The following is a 20,541-nucleotide window of genomic DNA, read 5'->3' on the forward strand; positions in this document are numbered from 1 at the left end:
TCTAATCTTTTGCAAGCCTCCAGTGATGGAGCACAGCACAGCTTCAGGCTGCTCCCCTCTTTTGTGCTTGTCTTGCTCGGTCAAGATCAACCTTCACTGTTTGGAACCCTGGATGTTGGGGGGAGGTCCAGCCAGCCAGCCCCTCCCTCCAGTCCAGACCAATTTTCCAGGACTGGACCTGAGCTCCCCCCTCCCCCCACATCTGTTGGCCAATTTGGGTGAGCAGAAAGTCCTTCTGTTTCAGAGCTAATCTCATCAGCCTTCCTGATGGCTCCATCTCAGCGTCCTGCTCCCGCTCCGGATGTGCTCCCAGCTCCAAATAATATCAAAAGCCATCAGATGATTACCATGGGTCATGCATTTTTCCATTTACTGTAATAAAATACTGAAGAAACAAAACAATTTAAAATTCTAATAAAATTCAAAGCCTATCTTCGGCAGCCGGGATGATTCAATTATTTGGCTGTTATTGAATGCAAAGTCGGGGAAATTGAACAACTTGCAAGACGGAGAGGGGAAAATTTTGCTCCTGACAGGGATTTGGGGATCTTTTTTTCCCCCTTCCACCTTGAAAAATACGAGGAGACTCGATGCGATGGAGACAGGAAGAGCTGATGATGGAAATGAAACGCCTGCCTTCTCCTCTGATATTTATCCAGGGAGGTTTAGCTTCCTAAAAAAAATTACAAATTATAAATATATATTGATACTCTTGCATTTTCCTTGCTGAAGGCCTGGAAGCAGTTGACAGAAAGAAAAAACAAACTACATAATAAGCTACTTAAGTTGAAACAAAAGAAGGTTCAGTAAACAGGCAGTTTGAAGGATTCTGGCTGGCTTCTTGCTGGGTAACTTTGCACTACAGGTCACTTCAATGTGCTTTTAAAGTAGGTATCACTTTAATTAGAATGGATTAAATTGGGTCTTAACTGAAGCTTTTTCTAGGTTAATGGGCTTATGAAAAGACTTTTTTTCTAAAAAAGTATTTAATCTTTAACGGTGCACAGACTTCGACCTGCTTCCTCCCCGTTCCATACAAGCCTGCGTACTCGTTAATGAAAGACATTAAAAACATTTTAAATTAAATATGGCAGGGATTGGAGACCAGTCTCAACCCTATTATAATACCGTTGCCTACTGAGGATTTTGAAAGGTTGAGGATTTTTTTTCCCTGACGATTCTTCACACCAGTTTGGGCCCTGATGCTTTTCAAGTTAGGCAACTGACACTCCTCTGGGTTTCTTGAAAAGGCAGGACTGACTCCTAACAAAACCAGGTCATTAATGCATCAGCTTTGTCATGTGGTTTTAGCAGAATTAGAAGAGTTTATTTTTGAAAAGTGGAGTAATTCTAAAAAAAGAAGAAGAAGCCAGTTGGGGAACTGTGGAAGGAAGCTGGAGACTGCATTCTGGCTGCTGGTGTCCAGCTGGCCTCTCCCGGAAGCCCCCAGACCCAGCCTGGAAGGCAGGTGAGAGCAGACGGGGGTGGGCTTCAGGGAAAGCAGCCGGTGTAGGCCAGTGGCAGCATGGCATGGCAAGTGGCACAGTGGTGAGGGTGCCACGAAGGGAAGCAATTACGGTCCTTTTGAAAGCAGTAATTATTGTGGGGAGGGAGGGGGGCTCCACTGCTTCACTCGCCTGGACTGGGCTTCCACGTGTGCCACCCTCCTGCCCGAGAATGACATGGTGGCACACGGGCATTTCACGGCAGCAGCTGAGTGCCTCGCCTGTTAATCGCAGGTTTCCATTAAGCAGCAGTCATTGAAAAGCTACGTTTGCCAGGCATCCCCCATGCCATTAACACTGAGGTTTTTTTACAGGTGTCTGGAATAAGCATTGTTATTAACCAGGCTATTAAGTCAATTAAAACCCCGTCCTTCGAGCTGGGTTTAATGTAGCCGCTGGCGGAGAAGGGAGGGGAGAAGGGACCGGTTGCTGTTCTGCTACAGCACAAGCGGGCTCTGCCTTGGTGCCCAGAGGGGGGTGGGCTTGCAGATGGGGGTGCAGGAGTTGGCAAGCACAAGGGTCCAACCCTCGGTGCTTGCCAGCACATTTGCAGACTTGCAGCGGGACCTTCATGTTGCAGCCCCCCCCCCCCCTTTGAAGTTTTAGGGTCCCAGACTTTGCCACCTTGGAGAAATACACATTTGACACTTCAGGGCGTGAACTCTGCCCCCTCAGTTGAGAGAGTTGGATACTTCTTGCTGTGTTTTATTTCCTTGGACTCTTTGCGAATTCCTTTTCTATTTACTTTTTAGCATATATTTTTTTATGATTGCATACTGCCTCCGAAGCAGATCTCAGCCACCTTTGAAGGAGCCAAGCAGTGGCCTAGCTTGGTTTTAGAAAGTGGCAGACGGGCTATTCTGAGCTTGCTTTCCAAGATGAGGGTGAAATCACCAAGGAGCAAAAATAGGATTTTTGATCAACACCTTTTCTTTGGCTGCTGCCTTTCCCAGCTGAGTTTGGGGCGACAGACTCGGAGAAGGATTTTGTGGGCCTGTAATTCTCGCTTATTCTTTGCGTCTTCCCCAAACCCTTCCCCTGTCAGCAAGACCTTCCTTTTCCCACCTCTCTTTTCAGATGCAGCCTCTTCAGACATCTAATTTATTCAATCTATTAGATAGATTTTGTAGATTTAATCATTTTCACAGTTGGTGGCTCATTGGATACTCAAGATAAACTCCAAATGAAAGCATAATGGAAACAACAAATGAGCTTTCACACCCTAGACTAGCTCAAGAAGGCAGTTTGAGAGAGGCAGAATCTCCCTCTCTCCCTCTCTCTCTCTCCCCATCCCATATTCTCCTCCTCGGAGCTGCCTTCTGCTGAGTACAGTAGGTTACCACAGTTAATTTCACCAGTTTTGTTCATCTGTAAAATTGCATAAAAGTGACATTTTTGTGCTCATTATAAGAAGTGCTGATTTATAGCTGGCAAATGGATTTTTTTCTGTTTTCTTCCAGTGGAGCTCTCATAGCGCCGCAAAGCACCCATGAAATTGCTTGTATAATATGGTTTAAATCCAATCTTTCAGAGCAGTGCTTCCTTCCCCCCCCCCCCCGTAAAGAGGCATTTCCACTCTTCCCAGATAGAATTACTGCCGCCCTCCCATAAACAACCTTGGAAGTCCAAAAAGAACAGTGGGTCGATCTTTAAGAACATGGAATCTGTTTGGAAGAATGAAGACAAATCGGCTTCCTTTAGAAACGATGAAACAAATTGAAGGGAGAAATACAGTGCTTGGATTATCTTGAGTGGCTCTGGTGCTCAACAGAGCCTCCACAAGCAGGGGCAGGATACCATAGAAGAAAAGAGAGGGGCCACTCAGCCTTGATGGCTGGATTTCTAATACAGGTTTGCTGGAGCCAGTGGGGAGATGGATGCTATTAGATGAGAAGTTATCCTACGGCGTGCAGTTGGGGCCATCAGCCGTCACTTCCAGGAGCAAATTCTGCAGTCGGTCTGTGCAAAACCTCCTTTGGTTTCTCAGCTGAGTCGAGTCAAGGGACCAGGTCTGGAGGTTCCCCTTCTTTCTCCCAGAATTGGGGAAGAGACAGTATTGATCAAATTGTTGAAGGAAAAGTCTTCATCAGTATTTAAGCTCAGTGGGCTGATTTTGCTTGCTTTAGGGTACTTTGCATGCAGAAAATGCTGTCCCTGGATTACCCGGTGAGGACAGACCAGCTTTTATTTTAGCTCAGTGTTTCCCATTCTTGGCAAGGATGGGTGGACTTCAGCGCCCAGCATTCCTCAGCCAGCCACAAAGTCTTAATGTTGCCAAGGTGGAGAAAGGCCGCTTAACTAAAGCATCGCTGCTCTCAGTGCTAATTGTGCAGAGAAGGCTCTAGTGACCTCTAGAAGTGGCTACAAGCATTGCAGCATGTCACCTATCTTCTTGGTCTCTCCTAGGTGAAGCCATGGCTCCCATCCGCTCTCCACGATACCCACGATACCCCAGCCCGGCTGAGCTCGACGCTTATGCGCAGAAGGTGGCAAACAACCCTCTCACCATCAAGATCTTCCCCACCAACATCAGGGTCCCCCAGCACAAGCACCTTAACCGGACGGTGAACGGGTATGACACGATGGGCCAGCGCTACAGCCCCTACCCTCTGCACGCCAGCAGCTACCAGGGCCTCCTGGCCATCGTGAAGGCGTCCGCCGGCAAAGGGGCCATGAAGAGCGTCGAGGGCAAGCGCACTAAGATGTCCCCTGCCCACCTGGCTGTAGCCCCCTACTCAGTGATGAGCACTTTAGCCCCCGGGCCGTCCTGCACAGCCCAGCTGAACTATCCTGGTGGCCAGAAGCAGATGGAGGCGCCTGTCCCGCCCAACGTCACGGTGGCCGCCTCGGTCGTCCCGCACGCCGGCCAGAGCTTGGTGCTGCCCCAGGCCAACCTGCCCTCCATCCAGAACATTATTTTTCAGATCAATCAGCAGTGCCAGGCTCAGGCCGGCCAGCAGGTGTGCCAGGGGGTGGTGGTGACCAGCCCCAGCCCGGCCAAGCATGGTGCCGCGGGCAGCTTCACCACTATGGCTGCGGTGGGGGCAGCAGTGGCTTACGCGGGGGCTGTGTTGCCGGATTGTCGGAAGGGCGCTGAGCTGGTGACTGGCTCCAACCTGGGCAGTGGCCTGGTGGGACCCAAGCCGGGTCTTTACCCGGACGGCATGGATTATCTGCTGTGGCAGCAGAAGCAGCAGCCGCTGCGGATGTACAGTGCGGGCAGCGGGGGGGCTGTCAGCACGTCGCCCGAGGTGTGTGCCAGGGTCTTGCGTGCCCACCCCATGACCGGTGCCACCGCCGCAGACAAGGTGAGCTCTTCGCCGTTGAACTGCGTGGGCGTGCAGGGAAATTTCTCGGTGGGGCAGTACTTTGCCCCTGCTTGGAACAGCATCTTGGTCACACCCAATAGCAGCGACTGCTACAATCCCCAGGAGCTGCCCACCGGGGCCCGGGACCTGGGCCTGCACCCTTCGGAGGGGCTCCCCAGTCTGCCCAGCAAGGCAGTTTGCAACACCTCCGTCCTCAGCAGCAGCCTGCAGTCCCTGGAGTACCTGATCAACGACATCCACCCGCCGTGCATCAAGGAGCAGATGCTGGGCAAGGGCTACGAGACGGTCTCGGTGCCCCGCCTCCTGGACCACCAGCATGCCCACATCCGGCTGCCTGTCTACAGATAAGGGCAAAGGTGCCCCCGGGCCGTGCTGCCTGTGATGGGGCACAGCGTTGGTCTGTGTGCTTCAGGAAGGGGTTTTATGGCTGAGAATGTGAACAGGGAGATGGGATCCCATTTTGCTGCTAATCTGGGGGTGCCCTGGGGGACAAGAATGAGTGTGTGCCTGCCAGTGGGCACTGCTAGCCGGACTGCCTGGGAAGGGGGCCCCCTGGCCCTCTTTCTGCCCTGGGTGACAAGTGGGGGGCATTTGAAATGCATTGTGACTGGCGGAGGGCAAGGAAGGATGCAGACTCCCCCAACCCCTCCCATTAATCCAGGGGGTTTAGCGATTCTGCCTCCTTTCTAGATGAAGTCTGTAACTTGCACTGTTTCGATTTAAAGCTAATAATTGGGGTGGGGGCGAAGGTCTGGAAGCTGTCTAAAGAAGGGAAAAAAAACACTTGAAAACTTGAAGTGACTTTTTTTAGTTTGAACCTGCTGTACAGTTTTTGGCTGCTATAAGATGGATTTTCCCACCCCTCCATCACATCAGCATTACCCCAGGAGATTTCTGAATTAAAACATTATTATTATTCTTATTTCATTTTTAATAGCAGTATTTCATTTCATTACTTGTCTGCGTGTGAGAACCAGGAAGACTGTGTTGTGGGGGGATATTTGCAGAAGAGAGAGACACAGTGTTGAAAAGGAGAAGGGTCTTCAGTCCTTTTATTGTAATCCACCTCTGTAGCATCTGGCTGCAAATGCCTGCGTCAAGAAGGCCCCTGGGGGAAACTAAGTCCTCTAAGGGTCAAGGGTCACTCCCTGGGGTCCCCCCAATCCCCAGCTGGGATCTGGCCATTGAGTCCTTGCAGGCCAAAGTGATGCAGATGCATCAGGGCTGCCAGAAAGTGTGGGAAGGTGAGCCATTCCAGCCCCTGGTCCTGCTCCCTTCCTGCCTAGACAGAGTTCTAGAAATGGGGATCACCCGAGTGGGATCCAGTGAGCGGCCATGGGTTCTTCTGCAGGCAGCTGCCTGAGCACCCAGCCCCCTCCAGCGGGTCCAGCTGCAGCCTGCCTTAAAGGACTCCAGGGCTGACTGGAGCGTTTCCCATCCTTTCATTTCCGCCTTCAAAAAAGAAGGAAATGCAACTTCTAAAAAAGTGTTCCTTTTGCTCCGCAGTTGCCGTGGTGGAATTAGGAGTTTGATAGGTTTGATGCCAGGTGATCTGCTTTGCAGGTATTTCAGATTTTTCCTGTTAGAGAGAGGGGGGGGAAAGGGGCTCCAAATGCAGAGATACTGTGTCCTTACCACCTTTTTCCAGCACTAAGTGCATTTACAAATAACCTGAGAATGTGTTTTTATACGAAAAAGCGACCATTATATTCTACTGTGACAAGTGCGCTCTGCACTGTATTGTTTTAAAAATGAGAGAAAACAAAAAGCTTGGAAAAAAAAAAAACAGAACCCTGTCTCCGAATGTCTGTCTTTTTTCTCTTCCCTCCCCCCCCCCCAAAGAAGACATTAAATCTGGGCTTTCATTGGATCGACAGTCTGGATCGTCTTTGCATGCTGCTCTTGCTTGAGCCCTGATCGGAAGAGGGTCCCCAGAGGGGAGGCTGGGGGGTCCCTGGCCGGGAACATGAACCAGGGAGGGTCTCCCTTGGGGAACGTGGTGGGGCAGATGGATGTGGGGGAACAACAGACCTTCCCCTCCGGCTGGGAGGCTGTCTTCCTCTTCGGCTCCCGGTCTTGGGAGGGGGGCTCCTCTCCACCTTGGCCTGGCCAGCTGTGAAATGGGCCTCCTGCGTTGGGAGTCCAGTCAGCCCTGCTCGGTCGGCCACTGCCAGTTTCCAAAGGGGCAGGGTAAAAATTGGAGTTCAGGCGTAGCCAGGTGCCTCTCCCCCACCCCCTGAGCCTCAGTTTCCTGCTCTGAAGCCCCCCAAAGGGCTCATTGCCAGCTTTGCTGTGCAGGTTGACTAGCAAAGTGTGCAAGCTTCGGCGTCTCACTGCACAGGTTGGCAGGAGAACCGTTTGGCCTTTCTGATTGCTCTGTGGGGCCGCGCTATCACTCTGAGAAGCCCCGGCAGAGAGGCCAGGTTGGTGCGCGGGCTGGTGTGGAGGACGGTGGGACCTCTGCCGTGGCCACATTTCCTTCTGAACTGGCTGACCGACTGACCACCAAGAAAATTCTCACCAGCCCTTAATTCCAGGCAATCGTAAAAAGGTCCAGCCATACATCCAGTGGTGCATTATCTGTTGAATGCCTGCCTGTCTCTGACCTTGGGAGGAGCAGAAAAGCTATCAGCGAACTTCAGCAATCTGGTGGGGTTTGCTGCCCTCTTGTGGCCCAACCTGCAGAGGGAGGGAGGAAGGAAGGAAGGAAGGAAGGAAGGAAGGAAGGAAGGAAGGAAGGAAGGAAGGAAGGAAGGAAGGACAATGCAGTGGGAGGCATCCTCAGAGTCGACCTCAGCAGTTTTTCTGAAATCAGTCAAGACCAACTGGGTGGCACAGGGGTATTGCAACCCCCCTCAAAAGCATAAGAGTACAATAGAGATGCTTTGGCTTTTATTACTAAATAAATAATTCAATAAAACCTTGTGCAAAATGATACTATCAGAGGAGACTCACCATCCCCAGGCAGAGTGAACACCTGAGCCTGTCTGCGTGTTTTTGGACCGCAGGGAATTCACGGAGAACTAGGAACGTGCATATCTTCAAAGGAGCCACTCTGGACAATTGCCTGGCGCTTTCTTAATAGCGGCCCTTCTGGGCTCCTCTGGGAGAATCCAGGCTCAGCATTCAGAGCCTCCTTTAAGGACAACATTCTGAGCTACCTTGGCCTCTGTGCGGAACTGCCCTTGTGATGCACAAAGCGGCCACCTAAACCCGCGTTTCCAGTTTCTCTTTATAGGAGTGTTTTTAAAAGGAATGTTTTGTTTAAAATGCGAGAGGCTGGACCTCTCTTGTCCCGTTCAAAGTCAGGTTCTTGGGAGGCAGGCTGATCTCTCTGGCTGTGGGAGCCAGGAGGCAGCTCCATCAGGATCCCAGTTTGGGAGGGTCTGTCCGAAAGAGTGGAGGAGGTGGCTTGGCAGCTAGATCTGAGCCTCTTCCTTCCTCCAGCTATGAGGGTAGCTGGGCTTCTGCGCGTTTGCTCCCGCTGAGTGCAGGCTGTCCAGGGGCACCACCACCTCATCCGGCTGAGAATTTTTGTTCAGCTCCACCACACGCGGCACCACTGTTGACCAGCGATCTGCCCCACACCGGAGAGAGAAGAGAGTGTCATTGGGGGAAATAAAGCCAAGATGGGGGGTGGAGGGTGCAACTGAAGCCCAGCCTCCTTTATATGAGCATGCTGTTTGGCAGCAACGGAGTCCAGAGCCCCGGCCTTCCTGCGGGGAGCAGAAGAGCCACCCAGCTGCCCCCTCACCTCTGCGCAGGCGCCCCACGGTGTGGGAGAAGCCATAATACTGGTAGGTGTCGTTCTTGCCGGGGTCCTCGTTGATGATACCCAGGTTCTGATTCCAGTGAGACCAGTTCACCTCGTCCACTCTGCAAGGGGGAAAGCACCCCCTTTGGAGATCAGAATGCTGGGGAGGGGGCAATTGGAAGGACCAAGGGATCAGCTGACCAGCAGGCAGGCAAGCCCTTTCTCTGCCATGCTGAGTCTCTTGGCTCAGGGTACTTTAAATGGCATTGACCTGCCCAGGACTCCCCAGTAAATGCCTGTCTTGGGGATCTAGCTGTGAACCCCAGCTCAGGCTGGGGACTCGGGAACCTTTTACAATTTAGAGAAAGGATCAGTGGACGCAGCCATCCCGAAGTCCTTCCAGATCAGAAGAGAAAGGGAGAACATGTTAAGAGACTTCAAACTTCTGAGAGCAGCTGGATGTTCTCCAGATGTCGAAGGGGGGCTCAGAGAACCTTCCATGACCATCTGCAGCTCCTCCAAAAGTTGGGGAACCAATAAGAACAAATAGGGGCTGATTCTGCACAGCGGGACTGGGGCCCCAATTCCCTATTCCTCATCAAATAGGGTTGATGATTACGGCCAGGACTCTGGGGTGTCTCTCTCTACCTGAAGCACCACCTTCGGTCAGGGACCCCGTCCAGAGACTTCCCCACGGTGACCATCTCTCCCGAGCGGAAGGCTTTCCGGACAAACACGGGGAAGGAGCGCTCAATGTCCAGGATGGTGGTGGCCCACTAGGGATGGAGAAGACAAAGGAGCCTCAGCCACACTGCCCTCCACCTCCAGGGCTCCCTCACCCTCCTAAGCCCACCTACCTGGAGCTTCCAGATCTTCTTGCTTTCCTTGGAGACCTGCCCCACCGTCTCCCCCATGAGGGCGATCAACATGTTGAGCAGGAGGACGAAAGTGAGGATGATGTAGGTGACCAGGAGGATGACAAAGACCCCGGGGTACTTGGCGTTCTCGATCATCTCCAGGTCTCCCATGCCGATGGTCAGCTTGAAGAGGTCCAGCAAGAAGGTGCTGAAGGTCTTGCTGTCGCGGCAGGAGGGGTAGGTGGGCACCGTGCAGTTGGAGTGGTCCTCGCGGCAGGACTCGGCACTGGAGCAGGGGTTCAGCAGGGAGACCAGCGCTGCCGGAGGGGGCAAGCCTTTAGCAAGGACCCCCAACACGCTCCCTCCTGCCACAGCTGGAGACAAAAGCCCACCTGGCAGAGCTGGTGCTGAGCTTTGCAGGGCGAGGGACTTACCGGAGGCATAGCCGATCATGAAAAGGACGTAAACCAGGAGGAAGCGGAAAAGGTCTTTGAACAGGATCTGCAGAGAGAGAATGGCAGGTGAGGGTGAGTTCTGTGGCTGCGCCCTCAGCTGTGCTGTAATGTAGGTGGTCCTCGACTTAGGACTACAAGTGGGACAGAATTTTGATTGTCGATCGTGGCAATGCTGCGATGGTCTTGTGAGTCACTTTCCATTCCTATGGTCACTCAACCAGCAGTTGTGATTTGTGGGCCACCTGGAGCGACCACCACTGGTTCCCCCACTGTGCCAAGGTGAAGGAAAGGACGGGCGCCTTGTTCTCCCTCACCTTCTGGATCATGATGCTGTAGGTGCCCGTCAGCTTGAGGCCGCGGGTGAAGTAGAGGGCGTTCATCCAGCCCAGCACCAGCGCAAAGACCATGACCGCCAGGTAGGCCTCGATGCCAGCCAGGTAGAGAGCAGCTGCAACCAGGACCAGGACGGAATAGATGAAGCTGCAGGTGGTGGAGGGCCAGGGTGAGTGAGCAGGTTAGTACACAGAGCCGGCGGGGGACACCCACATGACCCCATCTGCGAGGCCATAACGTCCCCATTAGAAGACTCTAAAGGGGAGTCCTTTTCTCCAGCCAGCCAATTAGAGGGTTTATGGCTTTGGGGATCACTATTAAAACCTCCCCACACCCTCAAACCTACGAGGAGTTGACATTCTCTCTTCCACTCACTAGAGTAACTGAAAGGAGCCATCAATGAAGAAGGAATTGACCCCCGGGCATTTCTTCATGAACAGATCCTTGATCTGGAGGAGGAGGAGGAGGAGAGAAAAAAGGCTCCATTTGAGCAGGAAACGTGGCCAAAATCTCCAGACAGGAGCTGAAAAGGCTAAGGAGGCTCAGAAGCAGCAGCTTTCCCTGCTGGGAGGATTTGGGGAGAAAAGGAGAGGGAGAAGGGAGAGTCACAACCTTTCAGTGTGTAGGGAAAGGAAGGAGAGGCATGAAGGGGGTTGGAAAAGGAGAAAGACAGGGGACCCCTCCCCAAGGAAGAAGACCCCCCATCTGCACTTACATTGGTGAAGAAAAAAAGGACCCCTGTGAAGAGGGTGATGATCTCTCCAGCCAGGCGAAGGTAGTCTGGGGTGGTCGTGTACGGGTACGGGGGCTGGGGAAGGAAAGGAGGGGTGCTGAGGGGTGCCCCAGTCTCAGAGAAGGAAAGAGAGCCTCTGGTGGAAGGGAGGGTCAGGTTGCACCAGGCTGGGACTCTGTTGGACTCTCAGAACTGCAGTTCCTGCCTGTGTCTGCTCAGGGTTCTTGCAGTGGGACAAGGGGCAGTGTACTCACTGTGCCCTCCAGGGGGCGGTAGTAGGCCACCAAGGTGAAGATAACCATGGCACAGAGGTAGGAGACCACGCTGATATAGAAGGAGACGGCCCCAAATTTGTGCCACTTGTCTCGCAGCAGCTCATTGATGGGCTCCACAGCCAACATCTCATGACGGTTCTGGACAGGAGATAGGCAGGTGCCCTGTGAGGAGCCAGCGGACAGGGTCTTCCCACTGAGGGTGCCCCCATTCGCGTCTCCTGCCAACCTCACCTCAATCTTGCTATTGTAGACCAAGATCTCCAACACAGACACTTCCTCTCCACAGGTGTCCAAGGAGGACAGGTCATAGAGGGAGGAGTAGACAGGCCCGTAGGCCCAGTCTTTGAACTTGCGGGAGAGGTGCCGCGCATCCTCATCCTTCACCTCCCGACGGATGATATGCTGGAAGATCTGCAGATGGGGGACAAATCGATCTGATGAACTGAGGAGAGGAACCTGGTTTGGCCAAAGCAACCAAGGGATTGGGGACAGGTTCCCACCCCCAAATGGGACCCCGGGAGACTCTGCCAACCTGATTCAGACTCTCGAGAAAATCCTCAACTTGGTGCCCCCCACTGGCCCTGTCTCACCCCTATCTTTCCAGTCTTGGCCGCCATCATGAGGGGCGAGAGGCCATCATTGTTCAGCAGGGATTCTAGGTTGGTGTCTGGGAACAGCTTGGCGCATTTGATGAGCAGCAGGTCGTACATCTTAGTGACGAACTTGGTGTTCTCACGGGTGTTATCCGCAATGGCCACCAAGGCGTGGAGCACTGTGTTGCCCCGGGAGTCTTGCCGCCGGAGGTCGGCCTGCTTGTGGGCGTTCTCCGTCAGGTAGTGGACGATGTGGGGCTGGTTGGTGCAGGCGGCCAGAGAGAGGGGCAGCTCTCCTGCGCAGAAGTGGATAAATGGGCAGGTGCCAAGTTTCCAAAGGCGCATCGCTCAGCTCATCCGTGATATCCCCAAACCAGCTTGGAAATGTAGAAAATCCAAGGGTCTTCCATGTTATGGGATCCAATTTAACATGCTGCATGCCCTCCATTCTGTTCCTTGTTGGGCTCCCCCCCCCGATCCTTTCTGTGACTTGACCCCTCAATTTTTCCATCCATTCAGAAGCTCCCTACCCTGGCTTTCCTTCCTCCTATCCCCCTGAGGTCTCCCTCTTCCTTTCATCACTATCATGGCCCACAAGTAGACTGTAGAATGAAAGGTGGACATCAACGGCCAGTCTTGAGGAGAAGGGCGTCCATGAGAGACCTGCAGCAATTTTCAGAGTCTGGGAATCTCCTTTACTCACCAAAGTAGAAGTAGCCGCCCTCGTCTTTGGGCTGGAAGAAACGGCCCCGCGCCTGGGCATGCACATCGGCCCCTTTCTCCACCAGCAGCTCCACATAGTGCTTGCACCGTCGTTCGATCGCAATGTGCAGGGCGGTCTGGCCTGAAGAAGCACAACCATTTGTGGAGAGCCTCACTGCTCCTTCTAGCACTCCCTGTCCCTCTCGTTGCCTCCACGTCTGTGAACCTCTGAGCACTTCCCGCCAAGTTCCACAGCATGAAACAAGCACCTGCTGGGATGTGGCTCAGCATACCCACAGCCCACATTTCCATGCTGGAAACTCATTCAACCTGGTGCTCCCGAGAGCCAGGCTTCGGCTCAAGTGGGCATCTCATTGCATCATCCAAAGCTGACTAATGAAGGTGCCCAGTCCGACTCCTCACCCACAGCTGTTTTCCAGGCAGTGATCTTTCAGATGGTCCCTGCCCCACGTAGAGTGTAGGTCAAAATTACCGTGCTGCTTATTCCGTGTCTAGGATTCTGTATGGCAGAATCTGTATGGTGGCACACAGAAACACCCGGGGGGAGCGGACTGAGCCTCTTTGACTGGGGGAAGAAGCTGACCAGGGAGCCTCAGAAGATCATCCTCACCTCGGTAATAGACGTCTCGGAAGGGCGCATTGATGAATTCTCGCATGTTGCCCGTTTTCTCCGCAATGTCCAGCAGGAGCGGGATGGTGTCGTTCCGGCCACCACTGAGGTTCAGCAGGGCCTTGGGGAGACATGTCTTGCCGGTGGAGAGCTCTGGAACCAGGCAAAAGTGGCACCTCTATTACACGGACGGCTCCCCTTTCTTCCCAGGAACCTGAGACTCTTCCCTCTTTTGTCCTCGTAACAACTCTGTGAGGCAGGCCATGCCAGGAAGGGGGAGCAGTCTTAACATTGCCAGCAGTGCCTCACCCATCTGGGCCCCCAGGCTGCCTTTGCCCCCCCCAAGGGCTGACAACCGTCAGTGCCACGGCCTTCATTCCCCATCCCCTTTGCTCCCCCCGCTCCTCCCCCAAGCACCAACACCCCGGGCCCCCTGCCTCGCCCACCTCGGAACTCCTCGTCAGTCAGCCGCTTCTTGTGGCTCAGCAGGAAAGGCAGGAGGCCGTCCAGCCCAGCCGTGAAGCCCCGGGAGACGATGTCGAAGAGGATGGGCCGGTTGAAGACCCTGAGGATGGGTGGGGGGCTGGGTGCGGGCCCCTTGTTGCTGGGGTGCTTCTTCCTGAGGGAGGGGCCAGGGGAGAAGGCAGCTCAGCCCTGCCCGACCAGAAGGGAGATCTGGGTCCCCCCCCAGCCAACCGCCCTGCTGGCTCAGGCCGAGGGGCCCCCACTCACTCCGGGACCCTCTTTCGCCTCCGCTTGTTGTCGCTGGGGAGGTGGCGGTAGGTGCCGTAGTCGAAGAGGGAGTCCATGGGGGCTTTCTTGGGCCCCGGCACCACTGAGGATTCGTAGATGGTGGACTCCAGCAGCTCCATGGGGTTGGGGACCCCCTTCCGGAAGGCACCCTGGAACTTCATCCGCAGGTTCTGCTTGCCGTCCCCCGAGCCGGGGGGGCTGCGGGGGGCCTCGCCAGGCCCAGAGCCCTCCTCACCCTCAAACAGGTTGGCCAGGGAGGAGAGCGGGAAGGCATCGCCCGGTGGGAACGACTCCTCAGCTGGGGCCTCAGTGGCCCCAGCGGGGCCAGCCTGGTGGGTGTCCTCTGGGTCGGCCATCATGCGCAGGGCAGGGTGGTCTGGGGGAGGAAAGGAGCTGCGGGTCAGAGGCCAGGCAGGGGCAGAGCTGCCCGTGGCACACGTGGCCTTGCCATACTCTGTTGGCCTTGACCTGAGATCACCTCTTCTGGCCATGGTGGAAATCCACAGAGAACCCCCCCATCACCCCTCCCCCCCTTAGTTAGCAGTGATGGAAAGTGTGAAGTTTTCGAAATGTTCCCTCTGTTAGGAAGGGGTCCCAAACCACCTACAGGAGCTTCAGGCTGTGGGAGAGACCGTCGCTCCTCAAGTCACCAGGAAAGAGGGCTGCTTTCTCTGCTTAGTCAAATTCTCTTTTAAAAGCGTTTAGCAACGATCAGCTACTTCGGAGGAAAGGCAGGAAGGCTGGACTTGCTTTAAGCCCTTTCCAAGCCTGAACTGCCCCAGAGCAAAGGGGCCTGGAGACTTGCGGCTTTTCTTTTTCAACAGAGGCTGAGGACTCCGAGCTCCTGCTCAGCCCCACTGCCCCCCCACCCCTAGTTAGGGCCCCCGAGACCACCCACCTCTGCTTTCTGGCTCCGCAGAGCCGGATCAAGGCTCTGTGGCTGGTCCTCACGGTGGAGATGCAGCTCCACACACTGTTCCCAGATGTGGCTGTTCTGGCTGGGGGCTGCTGTGCCTGACCCGCATGGCCCCTCCCTCCCATGGGGCACAGCCTGCTTGCTACTCAGAGAGGCCTTTGAGAGACGGTGCGACTGGCCACCGGCCCGAAGCTCACTTCAGACTCGGCCCAGCAAGGAACAAGGAGTGCTTTCACAGCTCCTGGAAACGTCACACCCAGACCCCACCCGAAACCCAGACGGGCGGGGGGGGGGGAAAGGAGGAAAGATGCGGCACTCCTGGAGGGGCCGCCAGCAGCCGGCCTCCTGGGCTCCCCTGCAGTCTTGTAGGGGAAGAAGCTGAGCCCAGGAGGAGACCACAAGCCTCAACCCCTTCCAGAGAACCTCTTTCTGGCGGTGCCCATCCTCGCCCCCCCCCCTGGGGCCCTTCTTTTGGGGGGATGGCTGGGGAGAGCTGCGAATCCCAGCAACCCCACCTGGAGGGCACCGGGTGGAGGAAGCCGTGCCGAGTCAATCCGAGGCAGAATTGTTAGCCCGGATCCCTGCTCAGAGGCCAAGAGGATCCCCACCTGCTTTGGAGGCCTACATCAAAGCAGCATCTCTCCGTCCATCCCTGGAGCTGTCAGTCCGAATCTGGAGACTTTTCCCAGGCTGAACCAGGGAAGAGAGAGAAACCCTGGTTCTCCAGAAGAGCCAGTGTTGTAGAGATGGACGTGCAAAAGGGCCGGCCTGCGAAGCTGAGGCTCCCCTTAATTCTTGGGGCTGAACCGCAGTGCCTGGTTGGAGCTGCACCCCCTGCGTCTGGCTCCTGCCCCTCCTTGGCCCAGAGAGAGATCCCAGCCCCCGGCCAGCCCCTGCCTGGCCTTCACCCTCAAGAGACACCCTCCCCCTCTTTCCCAGGTACAGAAGCCGGGACCACTGAACACCCTGGATTGGGGCCAGGCGCAGTGTCCTTGGGCAGGGAGGGGCCGGCCGTGCCCTGCACCCAGGGCCTGGGCGTGGCACCCAGTGCAGTTGGGCACAAAGCGATCCTCTATTGAGATTTATAGCAATGGGCTTCCGGCCTCTTTGACTTCTTCCTAACTGCCAGAGCCCAGATTGTAAAGAGACTTGGCGCTCGGAAGAGCCCCAGGGACCTAAGAGTTTTCAGGAATAAATTAGGAACTTTAGGAACTGGGAGTTCCAGAGCAACAGGGAAGGATGCGGGGGGGGGGAGAGGCTTGGAGAAGAGGAAGCCAAGCCAGGCAGGCGGGTTCGGCTGGGTGGGGACAGGAGCTGCAAGCGCTTTCAGCTGCCTCTCTAGGGTGATCAGAAAACCCTTGGAGACCACGGATAGAAGAAGGTTCACTAAAGTTGCTTCTGTGGTGTCCAGGCCAGAACACAAGACCCACAAGGCAGCCTGAATAGTGAAAATCTTTGTGGGGAACAAAACGTTGTGGGAAGTCACAGGCACTTCAGGCACCTCCTGGTGGGACGCAGAGGCCCCCCCCCCGTTAAGTTGACCAGCTCCTCACTGCCCAGGAGGTCAGGAGCTGAGCAGAGTTCAGGCAAAGCGGCTCCCTAATCTGAGCTATTCAGAGCAGGAATTTGCTGAGTGGGAGGGGGCGCTCTCCTCCTCGGGGATCAAAGGATCCAAATCAGTAGTTGGACAAACAAGGGCGAGGGTGGCCCCCTCCGGCAGGCAGACCGCCCCCCTCGGCTCTCTGGCCAGCCCATCTTCGCCCGGCAGCTCCTTTGCTGGCAACGGAATTCAATGGGGGCACTCTCCACCACCACCAGATGTGGCAATTTGGGGAGGGCGAGGAGGGGGGAGATGGGATCAGTGCAAGGAAGCCTCCCTGGCAAAGCGTCAGCCTCCCCGTCTGGCCTGGAGGAGGACTTTTCCCCTGTCCCTTTGGAGAGCTCTGAAGCAATCCGAGCCCCCCCTGAACTCTCCCGAACCTTTACAGCTCCCCCCAAAAGCGGCAGTGTGCAAGGGAGGCCCTCCCCTCCCCCAGCCCTATTTTGAGATCCACCTCGGCTGCCCCACCACAGCTTTCCAAAGCCTCCATTTGTAGCATCACCGCAAGGAGCTTCCTTGCCAGCCCCAGTGGGAGGGAGGCCTCGCGCAGGGGGGAGGGGTGCCACCCCCTTCCAACACAGGAACCATTGTCTTATTGGGGGTCTTGCTGCCCAGGAAGCACGGGGTGGGGAGGGGGCTCCAGGCTGGAACCCCTCTCTCCCCCGGCAGAGGGAGGCACGGTCCAGCCCAGGTCACCCTGCAGCCCCAGAGGCAGCTGGGGACACGCAAGCCAGCCGGGACAGAGCAAAGCTGCATGTCTCTGAGCTTGGCCGGAAGGCGCAGTTCGTCTTCTCTGATGTGGTTGTGTCGCTGGCAGCGCTGGGGTCCCCGCCCTGCCAGAGAGTCCACAGAGCACTGGACTCCTCTCCAAAATGTGTTTTGTCGGTCTTGGGGGGTTGGGGGCCGAGGCTGTGCACGCCAGCCTCCTGGACATCCTGCAGCTTAAGTGTTTGGAAAGTTCACAGCTCAAAGGATTAATCAACATGCCCAAACAGGCTCCCTTTGGGTCCTGGAGAGAGAGGGAGGACCCCCCCCCCCAGGCCAAAGGCTGGAGATCAGCCAGCAGAGCCCAAAGCCTGGTCAATTTGGGGGAGGGGAGAGATGGCTGAGGCAATAACAGCACATGCTTTAAAGGTGATGTCCTGGAAGAGAGCTGCGGTTGCACCCCTGATGATTCACTGGCCTTTCCACTTTCAAGGTGGTACCGTTAATGGGAATACTGGCAAAATTAGATCATTCTGTCCCACCAAAAACCGGAGCCATAACTGAATCTGTGGAGCTGCAAGACTCAACTCCACCCAGTAAACGGTGCGGAAAACACGGGGAGTGAATTCTGGTCCTGCCCATCCCTTGTAGAGCAGGAGAAAAGTGCTCCTGCCCGGCCGGGCCAGCTCACTTCTGTAATTCCTCTGCCCCGCGCGGAGCAAAAGGGATTCTTGACAACAACCCTGAAGGGCGGGCCAAGCATGCCCGAGTGGGACAGAGAGCTGCGGGCCTGGGCGCTCCCCTGCACCGGAGCTGAAGCTGGACAGGAATCTGACTTACGCTCTGAATTGCCGACAGTCGCTAGTCAGGAAGTAAGCCTATTTCCAAGCCGGCAGGGCCAGATTCCGAGTGGGGGGGGTCTCACCGAGCCCACTGCTGGCCCCTTCAGCTCCGGCCCTGTGGTGTGTGTGGGGGGGCGCACGGGTGGGGTTCTCTTAGTCCACGTTGCCCGTTTGAGTGGCGGCGCGGCAGCTCTTCGGTCCCTGCCACGAACGGTTCTAGCCGGGGAAGGCACCGCAAGCGAGCGAATCCCACCTCCCCAAAGTCCGGCAGTGGCCTCCGAGGCTGGCCGGAAAGGTGGCCTCTCCAGGGCCCAAAACTGCGCCTCGCTGAACGGTCCCCGTTTAATCTCTCTTCTTCCGACCTTGACCGGCTAGAGGCACCGGGAAGACCACCGCAGGCTCTGGAGGGGAAGCGCCTGGGGCTCTTGGAGCTCCTTTAGCTGTCCTGGCTGGGGATGATGGGCGCTTGAGTCCCGGAGAGCTGGAGGGAGGGGTCAGGGCCTGAGAATCAGGAGGAGCAGCCACACGGCCCTTCCTGGAGCCGCCTTCCCTGGACGTGTCCAGAGGGAGCCGGGGGGGGGGAAACCCAGCCACGCCCCTCCCCCTTCCGACCCCACCTCAGCCCCTTCCTCCCAGCCGGACGCGCCCTGCTCACCTTAGCGCCCGGTGTCCAGTCTCCTTCGCCGAAAATCCCCCGGCGCCGCACGGGCTGCTCTGCTTTCAGCTCCCCCGAGCGTGGATCTCCGGCTCCGCGCAGAGGGAGCCCAACTGCAGAGCGCAAGAGACACGACCCCCCCCCTTCCTTCCCCTGCCTTCCCCGCGGAGCGAAGGAGTTAGGGCGCCCCCGAGCTGAACAGACCATCCTTGCGGAGACGTCACTCGCCTGACAACCCCCCCCCCGTCTGTCCTGGGGGGGGGAGACTTTCGCCAGAACGCCCCAGGTGTTCTCAAGAGTAAGCCCCCCTCCCACTTTCCCGGATGGCTCCCCTGCTCCCCCGCTGAAACCTCTGACCTCAAGACAAGCCCAGAGGCAGATGGGGGTCTCCCCTCGGCGGGGTGCAGGGGGCTGTACGAAAGGAAATCCCTCCCAGACCAAACCAAACTCTTGCTGCCTGCCTCGGAAAGGATCCCCTGCAGGTGGGAAAACGAACCAGGAGTGGAAGGAAACTTTCCTTTAAAATGTTTTGAAAAGTGTTGCGCACACACCCAGCTCCTTAACTGCCTGTAGCCTGGCAAAAATTTTTTGGGCAAGGGTGGAGCCCAGGTGGGACTAAAATACACCTTTTAGTAGCTTTATTATTCTCTCCAGTTAACCAGAGGGGCACAACAAAGTGAGTTTCTTCCCCCTTTTCTGCAGAAAAACTGCAGGCAGGTGGGCAGAAAACTGGCAAGAGATGGTGAAGAACTCGGAAGGAGTAAAAGTTCTAAGGCTGAAGGGGTGGGGGAAAGAGAGAGGGGTCTTTAAAAATCATTCTCAAATAGGAACAAATAGAGAAGAACTGGGAACAAATAGGATTCTGGCAGGTGTAGAATCCAACCGGATCATCCAAGGACAGGAGAGCCTGGAAGCATTTCAAAGAGACTACGGAACTGCCGACCACAAGGGGAGGGGGCATCTTCCTGGCCACTCTGGATTGCTGGACAGGACAGGACTGCATGCCCCAAAGGCGGAGAGGGAGGTGGGGAACTGCAATCCCTTCGCCTTTTCCCTCTGGGCTCCTTGGGTGAAGGGCCACCTTCCCCACCAGACTAGAACCCCATTCTGAGTCTCAGGGCCTGCTGGCTTGCCCCTCCCTCCCTCCCTCTGGCTGGACTGATGGCTTTGGCAGGGAGCAGCCAAGGGCTTAGAGTTATATGGGACGGAGGAATTTTTCTGGCCAGCCCAAACAGGCCTGGGCTGCACCCCTGACCCAGGGACAGCAGAAGTGCAAGGAGCTGATGGGGGGGGGGGTAATTGAAAAGCAAAGGAGGGAGGTTGCAGCCCGGGGGCCCTTGAGACAACACTCCGCTGGAGCTCAGTGGGTTGGGCACTCTACACAGTGGGGGGGGGGGGAGAGGAGCCCGACCCATGACTTGAGTCCAAGGACTCAACTCCCCAGGCTCACTCAGCCCCAAAGGGATCAACTTTTTCTCCTTCTGCAAAACTTGGGAGGGCTGCATCTGCCGATCCCTCCCTCCCTGGGTGTGGATGGGCAGCAGGAGTTTCTCCCCTCCCCAATTGTCTGCCGGTCCATCTGTGAGGAAAGGCTGCCCACTGCTGGTCTGATGCAGCAAATGCCAGCTGGGAGTCCAGTTGCCCTGTTAAGTGAGCATGATGGGCAAATGCCTGCCATCTACTGGGTGCAACAGGACCAGCTGAGAAGGTGGGTTGCCTACTTCTCTCTTCAGGTTCAAGAATAGAGTTGCAAATAAGCACATGGGCTACCTAAAAGGTCTTTTAAAATTAGTTTGGGTGCATTAATTAAAGCAATATTTATCTTCATATGACCCAAGTAGGTATCGTAAAGGTGCCAACGTCTGAGTTGGCCACTAGCAGAAAAGGCTTTACACTCAACCCC

At 55.7% G+C, this 20,541-nt stretch overlaps 2 protein-coding genes across 9 annotated transcripts in view; one reads left to right on the top strand and one right to left on the bottom strand.

The window, feature by feature from the left end:
* The window catches only part of FAM222A (family with sequence similarity 222 member A), a 50,452-nt gene extending 44,696 nt beyond the window's left edge, over positions 1-5,756 (top strand). For all 8 annotated transcript variants that reach the window (XM_039362826.1, XM_039362823.1, XM_039362827.1 and 5 more), the window contains exon 3: positions 3,912-5,756. In XM_039362826.1, the coding sequence (XP_039218760.1) occupies positions 3,912-5,182 (1,271 nt within the window). In that variant the 3' untranslated portion in view covers positions 5,183-5,756. The remainder of the gene's footprint in view (positions 1-3,911) is intronic.
* A 1,916-nt stretch (positions 5,757-7,672) lies between these two features.
* Positions 7,673-14,715, bottom strand: TRPV4 (transient receptor potential cation channel subfamily V member 4). The gene is made up of 15 exons (XM_039362837.1): positions 13,900-14,715; positions 13,614-13,786; positions 13,168-13,320; positions 12,538-12,678; positions 11,832-12,130; positions 11,473-11,652; positions 11,221-11,379; positions 10,949-11,041; positions 10,609-10,682; positions 10,215-10,380; positions 9,880-9,946; positions 9,446-9,762; positions 9,237-9,364; positions 8,589-8,710; positions 7,673-8,411 (listed from the first exon to the last, which is right to left on the bottom strand). Exons 1-15 carry the CDS (start codon positions 14,409-14,411, stop codon positions 8,254-8,256), a joined length of 2,742 nt encoding a protein of 913 aa, XP_039218771.1. The 5' UTR covers positions 14,412-14,715; the 3' UTR covers positions 7,673-8,253.
* Positions 14,716-20,541: the final 5,826 nt, after the last annotated feature.

This window comes from Crotalus tigris, unplaced genomic scaffold, assembly GCF_016545835.1.
Source record: "Crotalus tigris isolate CLP2741 ecotype Arizona unplaced genomic scaffold, ASM1654583v1 scf7180000019478.12717781048:2074007, whole genome shotgun sequence".
NCBI classification, from domain to species: domain Eukaryota; kingdom Metazoa; phylum Chordata; class Lepidosauria; order Squamata; family Viperidae; genus Crotalus; species Crotalus tigris.